Source organism: Hemicordylus capensis, chromosome 4, assembly GCF_027244095.1.
Source record: "Hemicordylus capensis ecotype Gifberg chromosome 4, rHemCap1.1.pri, whole genome shotgun sequence".
NCBI lineage: Eukaryota > Metazoa > Chordata > Lepidosauria > Squamata > Cordylidae > Hemicordylus > Hemicordylus capensis.
The window spans coordinates 73,566,079-73,581,691 of NC_069660.1; the positions used below are offsets into that span (position 1 = coordinate 73,566,079).

The following is a 15,613-nucleotide window of genomic DNA, read 5'->3' on the forward strand; positions in this document are numbered from 1 at the left end:
CTCTCAATTACCTTGCCTAGCCATGGGAGGTTGGAAACAGGCCTATAATAGCTCAACTCCAAGGGATCTAATGCAGGCTTCTTTAGAAGAGGTCTAATGATTGCCTCCTTAAGACAAGGAGGCATCCTGCCCTCCCTCAGAGAAGCATTTATGATATCCACCAGGCTGTTTATAACAACCTCCCTGCTAGATCGAACAAGCCATGCTGGACAAGGGTCAAGAGAACAAGTGGTAGGCCTCACTGATCCAAGCAGCTTGTCCACATCCTCAGGAGTCACAAACTGAAACTGATCCAGTTGAATCATATAAGAGGAGTTGTTAGGACACCTCCAGTTCAGACCTCAAATTAATTGTGGAGTCTCCATCTAAGTCAGCCTGAATCCGTGAGATTTTATCTGCAAAAAACTCTTTAAACACATCACAGCGGGTAACTGATGACTCCAAATTCTGGTTCAATGGAGGGAGGGCAGATACTAAACCCCTTGCAACCCTGAACAACTCCGCTGGATGTGAATTCGCAGAGGCAATACAGGCAGAAAAGAACCGCCTCTTTGCCGCATGTATTGCCTGAGCATACATCTTTAGATGTGCTCTATGTCGCAATCTGTCAGATTTGAGTCGAGTCTTCCTCCACTTGCGCTCCAGTCGCCTACCTTGACATTTCAGTCCCCGTAGAACTTCTGTATACCAAGGGGCCAATTTTTAAGTGGGTCGGAGGGGGTGTTTGGGAGCAATTGTGTCTACTGCCCTGGTGAGCAAGTTGTTCCAATTCTCAACCAGGGCATTAACAGGATCACCAGCAAAGCCAACATTAAATCCCTCCAAGGCTTCTTGGAATCTTAATGGATCCAATAACCTCTTCGGGCGGACCATTCTAATGGGCCCCTCGCTCCTGCGGAGGTGGGAAGTGGTTGTACACTGAGGGAAATAAGTATTTGATCCCCTGCTGATTTTGTCCGTTTGCCCTCTGACACAGAAATGACCAGGCTATAATTGGAATGGTAGGTTTATTGTAGCTGTGAGAGACAGAACAACAACAAACAAACCCTCAAAAGCCCAGTGCCCAAAAGTCAGCGATGGATTTGCATTGTAGTGAGGGAAATAAGTATTCGATCCCCTATCAACCAGCAAGATTTCAGGCTCCCAGGTGTCTTTTCACTATATGCAGGTAACGAGCTGAGATGAGGAACACCCTCTGTAAGGGAGTGCTCCTAATCCCAGCTTGTTACAGTACCTGTATAAAAGACACCTGTCCATAGAAGCAAGCAATCACTCAGCTTCCAAACTCACCACCATGCCCAAGACCAAAGAGCTGTCGAAGGATGTCAGGGACAAGGTTGTAGACCTGCACAAGGCCGGACTGGGCTACAAGACTATCGCCAAGCAGCTTGGTGAGAAGGTGACTACAGTTGGCACGATAACTCACAAATGGAAGAAACACAAAATAACTGTCAATCTCCCTCGGTCTGGGGCTCCATGCAAGATCTCACCTCGTTGAGTTGCAATGATCATGAGAACGGTGACAAAGCAGCCCAGAACTACACGGGGGGAACTTGTCAATGATCTCAGGGCAGCTGGAACCATAGTCACCAAGAAAACAATTGGTAACACACTACGCCGTGAAGGACTGAAATCTTGCAGTGCCCGCAAGGTCCCCCTGCTCAAGGCAGCACATGTACAGGCCCGTCTGCAGTTTGCCAATGCACATCTGAATGATCCAGAGGAGAACTGGGCGAAAGTGTTGTGGTCAGATGAGACCAAAATCGAGATCTTTGGCATCAACTCAACTCACCGTGTGTGGAGGAGTAGGAATGCCTATGAGCCCAAGAACACCATCCCCACCGTCAAACATGGAGGTGGACACATTATGCTTTGGGGGTGTTTTTCTGCTAAGGGGACAGGACACCTTCACCGCATCGAAGGGACGATGGACGGGACCATGTACCGTCAGATCTTGAGTGAGCACCTCCTTCCCTCAGCCAGGGCATTGAGAATGGGTCGTGGATGGGTATTCCAGCATGACAATGACCCAAAACACACAGCCAAGGCAACAAAGGAGTGGCTCAAGAAGAAGCACATGAAGGTCCTGGAGTGGCCCAGGCAGTCTCCAGACCTTAATCCCATAGAAAATCTGTGGAGGGAGCTGAAGGTTCGGGTTGCCAAACATCAGCCTTGAAACCTTTCTGACTTGGAGAGGATCTGTAGAGGAGTGGGACAACATCCCTCCTGGGTTGTGTGCAAACCTGGCGGCCAACTACAAGAAACGTCTGACCTCTGTGATTGCCAACAAGGGTTTTGCCACCAAGTACTAAGACATCTTTTGTGAAGGGATTGAATACTTATTTCCCTCACTACAATGCAAATCCATCGCTGACTTTTGGGCACTGGGCTTTTGAGGGTTTGTTTGTTGTTATTCTGTCTCTCACAGCTACAATAAACCTATCATTCCAATTATAGCCTGGTCATTTCTGTGTCAGAGGGCAAACGGACAAAATCAGCAGGGGATCAAATACTTATTTCCCTCACTGTAAGTCCAACCTTAACCAGATGGTGGTCCATCCATGACAATGGGGAAATCACAGGGGTCCAGAGGCCCACAGTTGTCATGGCCGCTATGTCCTGAGCTGCCCCAGACAGATTGGTCCCAAAATGAACATTGAAGTCCCCCAGCACCAAGAGTCTGTGAGACTTCAAAGCGAGTTCCGCGACCAAGTCCGTGAGCTCAGTAAGGGATCCTGCTGGGCAGCAGGATGATTGGTACACCAACAGAAGTCCCAATCTATCCCTGGTCCCCAAACTCAAGTACACACATTCAATATGGTCCAATACCCTGACAGGGACCCTGGTAAGGGAGATGTTATCCTTATAGACCACAGCCACCCCACCTCCCCGTCCACGTCCCCTCACCTGCTCCTCTACAGAATATCCTGGAGGGAGAAGCTGGGACCAACTGGACCACTAGCCTCCCCCAACCAAGTATTGGTAATACATACCAGGTCGGTAATACATACCAGGTCGGCCCCTTCATCCATGATCAAATCATGGATGAGTTCAGATTTATTTGGGACTGACCTGGCATTACACAGGAGCAGGGAAAAGCTATGTGGGTTGTTGGCAGTGCTCCCCGAGGTCAAAGAGCTGGCAGGACAGCCGGAAGGGGAGACAGTTATTAAATTTCTGACTAACCTTCCCTTGGAACGCCCCGCTGACCTGCCAACATTACTTCTTCTATTCCTCACCACCACTGGGATGGCTGCCCCATAGTCAACGAAGGCACCCCCTGTCCCCACATCTTCAGATGAGCCCAAACACATTACAGCAATTTCAACCCAAGTCTAAAACAGCTTAAAACTAATTAAACAGAAGCCCTCTAGCCCTCACCCTCGTTCTCCGCCGAAGTGGCTCCCCCAAAGGGGCAACCCCCTTTTGTGACTCCCCTTCGGTGGTGACCCCGGTGGTGGCGGGCCTGCCGCCACAAGGAGCCTTCCTATAAAGCCCAAAACTGAGCAGGTGACCCGAGGAACAGCTGAGTCACTCAGGGGCTGGTCCCAGTCCTGTCCACACTCCCCACAGATGTCAACCTGAGGCTGCAGCCCCACAGGGCAGGCAGCTCTAAAGCAGACAGGCAACAGCAGCAGGAACCCCAGCACCCACCTGGTCTCTCACTCCAGGCAGCACTGGGTGGGAGATAGATTGACTCTCCCTTTCCTCTCTGCTGAGCTTCTATATCATTTCGTGTGTGTGTGTGTGTGTGTGTGTGTGTATATATCAGTTTAACATTTTATCCAGTGACAGAAGTTTAGGTCAGGGGCTTCCCAATATTGGGTCCCCTTGCGACTACAACTCCCATAATCCCCAGGCACAATTAATTAACTGATTAACAAAAGCAGCGGTTCCCAACCTTGGGTGCCCAGATGTTGTTGGACTACAACTCCCTTTGGCCATTGTGGCTGGGATAGGAGTTGTAGTCCAGGGACCCCAAGTTGGAAACCCCTGCCTGGGTTAACAAAAAGAGAGCTTAACAACAAAAGAGCAAGATCCACAGCAGACAGACATGCTGGTAGCCCCAGTATTCCCTGAAAAAATCAACAGGCCATCAAATTGATCAACAACTCACTCTCAACTGGGAGAATCGTGGTGGTTTCTGGGGGGGCTCCTCATATGGCCTGTCTGCTAGAGAGGCTATTATACGCTTACGATGGCCAAGAAGATTTATCTTGAGCACCTGTTGCAAAAAATAAAGTCAGTTAAAAGTTCTGTGGAAGTTAAAGATTCTTAACACTGAACAGTGCTATAGTACTGAAATTCATCTTCAGTGTTGTAGAACTAGCATTCATCTACTGGCACTGGGAAGTGCAAGACCATACCTAGTACTCAGATGAGGCTAAGTCTCCAGAGAAAAAAGAGGTCCTGAGACACAGGAATGTTTCAAAGGGCCAGTCAACCACACACTAATGAAATCAGAGCAACTCCTAGCCACTAATTTAATATGGCTCCCAAGAGCCATTTTGTTTTGTGCCTCTACCGAACATTGCTGACTCACCTCCTACATCTCTCCTCTGACACACCCTTCCCCACCAAAGCATCAAAATTAAGTTCTCTCATCTCAAGAATCCAAGTCCTAGAACTCAGGAGACCCCATTTCTTTATCTCTCTCTCTTCTATTTTGAACCCAAGATCCTATAAGTAGCCCAAGCAACCTAGAACTTGTGTGTGACTTCAAGTGGGGCTGCTGGTGGATACTCTGAACAGTCTTCAAATTTCACTAACATAAGCAATATTCAAGCCTAGTTGTGTTTTGCTAAATAAATCTTGTTTGTTTCTTTTCAGAAGTCCTTGTCCCTTGACTCTGGTTTGCCCCTCTAGGGTACCCTAAGGCAACACTGCACTGTCTAAACTTGATCTGAAGTTACTTGTGCTTGCATGTTTGGTGCTAGTAATTTTGGAATTGCTCTTCAGGACATATAGTTACATTCTTCTCCAATTGATCAGAGATAAATGCTAGGGGAAATCCTTTCCCCTACTACAGCTGAGCAATTCTTCCAGCTTAAAAGCATAAGTTCTCCAAGGAAGTTGGGTGTCACAGAGACACAACCAAATGGCACACATATAGCAAAAGCAATAGCAATAGCACTTACATTTATATACCGCTCTATAGCCGGAGCTCTCTAAGCGGTTTTACAATGATTTTAGCATATTGCCCCCAACATTCTGGGTACTCATTTTTCCGACCTCAGAAGGATGGAAGGCTGAGTCAACCTTGAGCCCCTGGTCAGGATCGAACTTGTAACCTTCTGGTTACAGGGTGGCAGTTTTACCACTGTGCCACCAGGGGCTCTTGTACAGAGGCGTAACTAGGGAAAATGGCGCCCGGGGCAAGCACTGAAATGGCACGCCCCCGCCCCCCCAACATGCTACATTATACTTAGGTTTTTCCTCAGAAGCGCCCGCCGCTGCCGCCAAGCCAGGCGACTGACTGGCCGCCAGGCGCCAGCAAAGCAATGGGGGGGGGGGGCACGGGCGGCGCAGAAGGGACCGCTCGTGGGGGAGGGGGCGCTGACGCGCTCCCTTGATTGCTGCAGCACTGCTGCACTGAGCAGGAAACATTTGTATTAACAAACATTTTTTTAAAAAAAATTGTCATGGCGGCGCCCCCCACGTGACCAGAAAAGATGGTGCCTGGGGCACGTGCCCCCCCTGCCCCCCCTATAGTTACGCCTCTGCTCTTGTATAAGGTCATCCGTTTGAGCAAGTATAGTAACAGAAATATGACTACTTACATTTACTAATTCTAGTTCCCAGAGATTTTTTACAGAATCTATAGAGCTGTAGCCACTTGACAGAAATGATTGAATGTAATCCTGCAGCCCCAAGGAGTCAAGCCAGGCAGGAACAGAAGGCTGACTCCCATCACAGCCCAGGGATTTCACCTGCAGAAGGTACAATATTAAAAAAAAAAAAAAAGTATAGATACATAAGATCTGGACATTTCAGGTTTCAAAAATAGATGTTTTAATTCTGTTATGTAACTCAAGATTGTATTTGGCTGTAGCAACTGTGAAAGACTCATTAAGTATTAACAAAAGCTGAGTAGCTCCCTGAGAGATAGGAGTATGAACTACAAATGAAACACAGATGCCTACTACAGAATTCATGTAACTGAACCCTAGTGATACTTTTCACCACCACTCCTAGAAAAGCTGCAGGGGAGGCAGTTTGGTGCAGAAGTGATGGAACGGGGTTCTTAACCACCTGCTGCTTCTCTGCTCTGAATTGCCCCAAGCCCCGTTTTTGATCATGAATAGGTTAAGTACACACCCCATACCTTCTCCTTTACAAAAACCAGCTCTTGTAGCTGCTTTTTTTTAGTGTAAGGAACAGTGGGCTGTTCAATTAGATGCATTTGCATGCAATATTTAATTAGTCCCACAGTTCCCTTAATGGCCTGAAGTCAAAGTGATCAGAAAACATGTACAGGTAGAGTCAGATGTCAACATATTCAAACCCAAAATGCCTATAGCATAATAATCATGGGAGAAATGGAACATATCCAAAAGGTACTTGTCAAACCTAGAATGTTTTGTATCTCAGCTATTGTTTACATAAAAATGTTTTTCTGAATGAATTGTTCTGATGTTTGCTTATTGTAAATGACTCTGAGCACAACTATTTGTGGCAAAGTGGCATGCAAATTAAAATCTAAATACAATTCTGTTTTGTTTTTTAAAGAAGAAATCTAGCGAGTGTATGTAAGGGGGGCATCATCATCATCATCATCAATCTTTGTTAGCCAACCCATAACAAATTGTTCTCATGTTGGTTAAAACATGGCCAACAATCTGAGAACTCAGAGAATCCCGTCTGCTACAGTCCAGGTAAGCCTAGTTTCTAAGAAATGAATGCTGGAGTCCCAGGATTGTTGGCCATGTTTTAACTATAGTGTCCTTATATAAATTAGCTAGCTTTCTTCATTTTTTAAAAATAATATATGTTAATTTAGATTGTTAGATTTCATTTCCAAGGGACCCTGGACCCTCACTTTCCCACAGTGCTCCAAATATGAGCAATGGGTTTCATAAGCCAAGGACAGAAATATTTAAGAGCAAGCACTGTGTGTTTAACAAAACAATTAATAGGAATCAACCAGATAAAATATCCAGATTGGACATATGAACCTAGCGTTAAGACCTTTAACTAACAAGGCAGTTCAACTTCTGATAGTACTTCAAACTGCTACTGCTTCATACAAATCCCAGCATCCACTTGGCAAAATATATAAATATATATACTTTTATATACAAGATAAAATGGTGTTATACCATTTGTTATAATAAATTGTTATACACTTTTTGCTCCCTACTCTGCTTTTCAAAAAGTAGACAGTACTGAGAATGCAAACAGGGTTTCTTGGCTTACCTGCTTAAATCTGTTTAGAAGCAGATGGTTTAACAATTCAACAATAAAATGTCTAATACAGTGAGGAGCTGTTTCATATATATAAGTTTTAATGTGCCATTCAGAGCAAGAGACACAGGGATGGTTCAGATGATAATCTAAATCATAGTTGAGACTGTCACAACATTGACTGCAAGGAGCCTCAGACTTGCATGCTCTCACTTCCCGCTCCATGATTTGATATTTTGGTTTGTTCTAAACCACAATTTCTGAAATTTGGACATAATGGGGAACTGAGTTTTGTTTGTAAATTAAAACAAAGGCTTTCACTCTCTTTATGAGTAGAAAGAAGGAAGACATGATCCCAAACACTGTTCCCTCTAACAGGGATTCCCAGATGTTGTTGACTACAACTTCCATAATTCCCAAGCAAAAGCTATTGCAGCTGGGGATTCTGGGAGTTGTAGTCAACATCATCTGGAAATCCCTATTAGAGGGAACACTAATCCCAAGGCTCACCATGGCTTATTCACTATAATCGTAATGATGGTAGATGATGATAATCTGAACCAGGTCACCAATTGCATTTGTAATTTTTGGCCAGATTCAGATAAGAAAACACTTTATTGATGCATTTAATGACATAAATTACTATAATTGCATCTTAGAAGAATTGAGATCCTCTATAAATGCAAGGAAGAAAAACGCTATTTTGTGACTTGGCATGTGCTCAATCTCTCTACTGTCACATCTAATTTCTGGCTGCTGAGTTGATTGTTTTATCATGGTACAAACTAGCAAACAGAAATGTGTTCCCAGTGTTTAGACCTGCTCTGATGGGACCCTGTAGTCTATAAATCTGTAGTTTGCTCAAAAGTTGGAGAAACATCTTTTGTTTTTCTGCATAATTCCAACTGATTTATTTGGCCCCCAAATAGGAATCAGTACTTTCTGACTCAAAGATCTTTTTTAAAAGTACCCCTCATTTGCCCCTGTCCTCTTTAACATCTATATGAAGCTGCTGGGTCAGGTCATTTCCCAGTTTGGGATGAGATTTCATCAATATGCTGATGATATTCAGCTGTATATTGCCATCCCAGACCATTCTGGGGATGCTGTTTCTGTGCTTACTTGATGCCTGGAAGCTGTTAAGGTCTGGATGAATTAAAACAAGCTCAGACTGAATCCCACTAAGACTGAACTACTTTTACTCAGCCCTCGTACAGGCCAACAGCTGGATGTGAACCTTGTTCGAGATGGGATGGCGCTGCTCTCAAAGGAGCTTGTTTGTGATTTGGGGGTCCTTTTGGACTCGCACCTCCTGCCTGAACAGCAGGTGGAGGATGCGGCCAGAAGTGCTTTTGCCCAGCTTCATCTGATTCACCAATTATGCCCTTACCTTGATCGGCAGGCATTAAGGACAGTGACCCATGCCCTTGTTATCTCCCACTTAGATTATTGTAATGCGCTCTATCCAGGGTTACCTTTGATGACGATCAGGAAGCTACAACAGGTCCAGAATGCAGTGGCTCGCCTACTTGTGGGTGCCAGAAAATATGACAGGGTAATACCTCTCTTGCAGTCATTGCACTGGTTGCATATTCGCTTCCGAGTTCAATTTAAGGTCCTGGTTTTGACCTTCAAAGCCTTGCGGGGTTTGGCGCCTGTCTACCTACAGACCTGCCTCTTAGGGGTGTGCAAGGTTCGGAGTCCCCCCCGGTCCGGAGGGGGGGGGACTGTGACTTTAAGCGGGGGGGTGGTAGTACTTACCCACCCCCGCCGCGCTTCCCCCTCCGGCGCTGTTCCTTGTTAAAATCTTCTTGGGGCGACAGAGCTCCGCTCTGCCGCCCCTGCCCCCGTCGTCGCTTGCAAGGCTTTTAGAAAGACGAGCGCTAGTGGCGTGCATGCGCTCTGCACAGCGCGCACGCTCGTCTCTGACGCTGTGGCGCGCGCGCCGCAGCGTCAGAGACGAGCGCGCACGCTGCGCAGAGCGCATGCGCGCCACTAGCGCTCGTCTTTCTAAAAGCCTTGCAAGCGACGACGGGGGCAGGGGCGGCAGAGCGGAGCTCTGTCGCCCCAAGAAGATTTTAACAAGGAACAGCGCCGGAGGGGGAAGCGCGGCGGGGGTGGGTAAGTACTACCACCCCCCCGCTTAAAGTCACAGTCCCCCCCCCCGGACCGGGGGGGACTCCGAACCTCCAGACCGGTCCGGCGGTCTGGCCAATGAGGCCAGACCAAAACCGTGCACACTGCTACTGCCTCTCCCATCCAGTTACATCCCATCCGGTTAGATAATCTCGAATGGCCCTTTTGTCAGTCCCTGATTTCCAAGAGGTTTGGGGTGCTAGGACCTGTGAAAGGGCCTTTTTGGTTGCTGCCCCACTTCTTTGGAACTCCCTTCACCTTCAGATTCGTTTAGCCCCTTCCTTACTGATTTTTAAATCTCTATTGAAGACTTTTCTTTTTCGCCAGGCTTTTGCCCTGAAGTTTACCTATTTTGTTTTCCCCCCCTTTTCTGTTAGTTACTTTAGTTTTTAATTTAGAATGTAATTTTTAATGTTGTCTTGTTTTGCACGTTTTTGTGCACCACCTGGTGTCTTCGGAATAGGCGGTATATTAAATGTTTCTAATAAAAAAATAAAAAAATAAAAAATTGTTACTAAGCCCTCCCCAACCAACCCCTATAACAGCAGTAATTGAAGCTATTTGCTTATACTCCTGTAACATATTTAAGTATTTTACAAATACTAAATATTAAAGTATTTAAGAGAACATCTTCTTCATTATGAGCCCCATCGCCCATTGAGGTCATCCGGAGAGGTCCATCTCCAGTTGCTGCCAGCTTGGCTGGTGGCCACACGGGGATGGGCCTTCTCGATTGCTGCCCTGAGACTGTGGAATGCACTCCCTACTGAAATATGATCCTCCTCATCTGTGATAATTTTTGAAAAGCACTTGGAAACCCATCTTTTCACCCAAGCTTTTTAAATTTTTAAGTTTTAATTTGTTTTTACTTTTAGATTGTCTAAATTTGTTTTAAGATTTTTGTGTATGTTTTAACTAGTGTTTATGTTACTGTTAACCACCCAGAGATGAAAGTTTGGGGCGGTGTACAAATTTGACAAAAAAAATAAATGAATACATATTTTCACCTTAGGAAGAGAACGTGCTCCCTGGAGAAGTTTTCTGCGGTGCTGTGGGTCACTAATGCCAATCTCCCGAAGGTCCTGATCTTCCATAACATTACAGCCCTGCAAACAGAAGAGAGACATGGAAATATGACATAGTGGTAGTAGAGAAGTATAATTATTTCAATGCAACCTAATCTGTGCATATTACATAACTTTATTAATACAAAAACAAGTGTTCTACTTTTCCAAATCCTCAAGGCTGCAATTCTGCACAAATACCTGTACACGCAAAACAGGCTGCAATTCTGCACAAATTCTGTACACAAAAAAGCTGTGTATTCAGTACAGAACATAGCATGTTTGTTTTTATTCATACGGATTAGAAAATCCTCCTCTTCTAGGTATAGAATTTGAAATCCATATGAAAGGCGAGACAGAAATATATTAAACACACAAATAATGTGATAGCTAAGTCAAAAGAAGTTGTCCAACTGCAACAGACACCTACTGGATTGCACCTGTTGATTGCTTAATTAGTACTGCTGTTACTACTACTAATATACGGCTTCTCAACAAAACTTCTCAAAATGATTTACACAGCAAAATACTAAAGATATGACACTTACACACACCACCTTTCTGCAAAAGCACTCAAATGTGATTTACAACTAGGTGTGTGCATGAATCAAATCATGTGATTTGATTCGAGGTTGAATTAAATCACAGAACCATCAAATTGATTCATTGAGAACAGCCAGCTTGGTTGGCTGTCTCAATGATTCACCCTCGAATCACCCAAATCGATTTAGGTGATCCGAGCGTCATTTTGAGGGCCATTTTGCTGGGAAAATGGGCCTCAAAATGGCACTTTCCCCCGGGGAGAGCTGGTCTACCAACTGGGGTTGGCAAATAGACCACTTCTCTGAGACGGGCAGGTGCACTAAGTACGGAGTGGAGGACTGGTCTACCCACCAACCATATTCTATTATTTTACAATATGTAAAATAAGTATAAGTAAAAGTAAAATAAGTAAAATATAAGCAGAATAAGTAAGATAAACAAACAAATAAATTTACAATATGTAAAATATGTACTATTATTTTACAATATGTAAAATAAGCATATTCTAGTGCCAATTCCCTCAAGCCATTTCATAATGAAGCTACATAATGACCAAGGTAGAATGGTCACTGCCGGAGACAGTAGCGAGAAGGGAGGAGCCAATGACAGCTGAACCTAGCTGAGCTGATGGAAGCATCATTGCTCACTCATCTCCTGCTGCAGCCAAGTGAAAGTGACAAGGCCACTACTCAATTTTCCTCCTCCATCAGTGACTTTTTGTAACTTTAAAAAATGCTTTGTTAAATGTGGATTCCCACTCTCGACAGCTGAAACACTCAGCCATGCCTCTGCTGTAAACAGCAGCTTGGCCCCAAGCTTTCTCCCAACAGCTGTACACTCTCCTACTCTTGCTAGAGCATAAAGCTATAAAAAGGTTTTTAAAAGGAGAAATGTGAACAGCATCACAGCTGTTGCCTTGTAGAAAGTCTGCTGCTGCTGCTGCTTTCCCCTGCTTCTTGAAACTCTTCATACCACAATCTGAAGAATTTAACATAATATAGTGCTATTGCATTTCATGAGCCAGGGGCAGCTCCTATCAACTTGTGATTCCATAACTGTTTATTAGGCCTGTATGACGCTTTGGCTGAAACCAAATATTTTGCATAGCTCCCCAGCACTGGATGGAGGCAACTGTCCCCACTGTGCAGTGTCTCACTTGCCCAGCACTGGTGAGAGTCCTTTAAGGAAAACTGAGCCCTCCTGAGCCCCAGCACCATCCTGAAAGATGCATGTGGAACCTTGACAAGTAGTCCTTTCCAGCACTTTCCCCATAAAGCTCTATGGGGAAAGCAATGGAAAAACGACCGTTGCCAGGGCTCTGTGCATGCCTTCCAGAATGGTGCTGGGGCTCTAGAGGGGCTCTGTTTCTCTTAAGGCTTCTCTAGCAGGGGGGAAATGTAGTGGGAAATGGCTTTTACATTTAAGTTTTTTTGCCAAAATAGCAAAATAAGTTTGTTTGTTTTTAAATGGCTGATATTGGATAAATTGCAGTCGATAATGACACTGGATAAATTACTGGTCAAATTAATAAACTGATGATATTGGATAAGACTTTTTCAGTCATCTGATCATTTTAATTCAAAACCACGAAACAAGCTTAAGCAGCTTCTAGTTAGCTCCTGAAATTCTTGCAGACAACCTGAAAAGAGAAGTTTACTATAGCTTCTTTCCCATAAAGCTTCCAATTAAAATTCTCGTCTGTTGCCTTTTGAGGATTTTGAAACAATAAATTGAAACACCAAACATTTGCTCTAGAGTAGTAGATGTAGTAGTTTGCTCTAGTAGTAGTAGATCCTCAAACTGATTTTTATTTGTGGCTATATGTGTAATAGCGGCAAGTATGGCCCTTTTAATGTTTTTCCTGTTGCAATTCACCCCCCCACTTTCTATATTCAGGTCAATAAAGTGAATAAAAGATCTAATAGATATCCTTACAGAGGATATCTGTAAGATCTAATGGATATCCTGCTCTAATCACATCTGTGATTAGACAGATCTGTAATCATGGAAATTAATCAACAAGGAGGTCACATTCGCCCCCACTCCAAAGAAGCAAGCCCCCATGATCTAAGGCCCTACCATCAATAGTTCTCTTGCTTCTGCTGCAGCTGTCCTCTATTGCTTCACTGCATCCCTGCTTCTCTGCAGACCCCACATTTTTACCTCCATGCCTCAGTAGCTACATCCAAAATGCCTGATGGCTACATTTGAGAAGCCATCATCTCAAGTGTACTGTATGCTCGCCAGCTACTTGATTGAAGCTATCCACAGCCTACTTTCATTGTCAGCTTCACTGCATCCCTTTCCATCCAATAAATTTTAGTAGATTGATTTACATGACCTTCCCATTTCATCCATGCTTGCTTTCATCATGCATCTCTTTGATCAACGCTTAACCATCCAGAATTCTCTTGGTGCAGCTTCAACTGCCTACACTTTCCTCCTAGTCAGCCTTGCTAGTGCACTGCACTGGCATAAAGGAAAAGCTCATCTTTGCTTGAACTCCCTTGAGGGCCAGAGAGAGAAAATTGAATTTATTTTAGAGCATGCCAACAATCCAGGGAAGGTCAGTATCACTGTAATCTATCATGTGTCTCCATGGAGATGGAGTAACCCATCCCTCTCCAGAGGAGTGACTTTCATCATTACACTCTCTCTACAAAGCTCATTATCCTCACATGTGAAGTGTGGAAGAATGAATCAATGAGTACACAGTGCTTAACAAAGGCAATGATCAACAGTCACTTCACTATATATCTAGTTGTATTTAAAAGCTAAACAGATCCAGGCTCAGAATACTCCCTCTATTCTTGAAACCAAGATCAAAAGGCACCTTCATTATTTGCAATCCAGACTTAAACTACCCTGTACTAGTGCCCTAGACATTACACATCTGTATATACAAAAAGGTACGACTCAAATTAAAATGTACACAGATCTTTCTGCAAACTATCCTGAAGCTCCATTTCCTTCATATGATTGTCAGAACAGAGAATTAAAAGGAGGATAAATGGTACAATGTCCACATTTTTAAAGCCCCAAAGCTAACATTCAAAATCTCACAAAAGGCTATATTAGGGTGTGTACTACAATCACCCACATAAGCAGTGACGGGAGAGAGACAACTCTGGGTTGAATTACTGCTTTATTAAAAACAGATTCATACAACATGCTTTTGAATAAGATGCCAAATATCATCTGGCCATCTGAAATTTCCTTCTTGTGTCAGCTGTCAACATGTTTAAGCAAAAGCCACTGAAAGGGCGGAGAAGAGAATTCTCTGATGACCATTAGCACAAGTCCATTTTCAATTAGAGAGCATGCTGAGGGTGAATATATCAGACCTCCCTGGTAAAAATAATCAACTTTTGTGAAGGCTGCTTACTGGGAACATAGTAATAACACACTGGAGATCCATTTGAGACCTCTAAAATTGCCATCTGCTTGAAAGTGTGATCTAGATTGTTTTCTTTATATATGAAACACTGTGATGCACACTGTGATGTAAGCCACACACTTGATAAGAGGGTGTGCAGTACAAATAGCAGAGGATTCTTCTCTTTTGCTTGCTTTTTTCAAGACATGGTTAACAAAGAGTTTTATATGGCAGTATCCAAAGCACATGCATACATGCACAGAGTGCTGTTTGTGGAAGGCACTGAAAAGCATCATCTCATACTGCGTGGGCGATGGCAATGGTAAACTCCTCATGTATTCTACTAAAGAAAACCACATGGCTCTGTGGTTGCCAGGAGTCGACACTGACTCAATGGCACAACTTTACCTTTAAGCTCTATTAATCATTTGAGTCTATAAATATAATCAGATTCTGGTAAAAATAACGCAACAAAACTACTAGTACTATATCTGCACATATATTGTACTGATTTCCATGCTTACCTCTTTCGCTGTAAAATAATACTGCCAAATTAAGGTTCCTTTTAATTAATATTGAATCTCATCTGCAAGGCAACAATCAGGAAACAAGTTCATGAGAATAGCTGAAGAAGCTAAATGTTTGTTCCCTTTTAGGTTACCAGATGTTATGCTGTGGCTTTACCAGTTTTGTAACTCACAGGAACAGGCTGTTTTAAACTGAATGATCAGTTAAAAATGATCAGTTGCCAATGATCAGCCTTCATATCACTGATTTAGTGCATCACACATATAAATCATTTTTAAAAATTCTTCAACCTTTCCCTTATTAAAAAACAGCACTATGTAACTGCCTCCACTAAGTGACTTGTTCATGTTTACATTTTAAGCATCAATGGTAGCACTACAGATTCCAGAGTTCGCCCATGGTGCCTCATGCGCATTCTCCACCGGCTCCAGTTTATCCTTTATTTGTACAATCAGAAAGCAGTGTTAATATATACACAATCTGGTGGTTGGGGAATTCAATCTCCTATCCCTCATTTATATATATATTGCAATACTGCCAAGCACCATGCTAAAAGCTACTT

General features: G+C 43.8%; 1 protein-coding gene across 17 annotated transcripts in view; it reads right to left on the bottom strand.

Moving 5' to 3' along the window:
• Window positions 1–15,613, bottom strand: part of ANKS1A (ankyrin repeat and sterile alpha motif domain containing 1A) — a 245,708-nt gene that overhangs the window by 34,488 nt on the left and 195,607 nt on the right. For all 17 annotated transcript variants that reach the window (XR_008306214.1, XR_008306212.1, XR_008306213.1 and 14 more), the window contains 3 exons: window positions 10,548–10,646; window positions 5,781–5,930; window positions 4,118–4,225 (listed from right to left, as the gene is read on the bottom strand). Coding sequence is in view for 14 of the 17 variants with exons in the window: in XM_053246248.1 (XP_053102223.1) it covers window positions 4,118–4,225; window positions 5,781–5,930; window positions 10,548–10,646 (357 nt within the window). In the remaining 3 variants the exon portion in view is untranslated. The remainder of the gene's footprint in view (window positions 1–4,117; window positions 4,226–5,780; window positions 5,931–10,547; window positions 10,647–15,613) is intronic.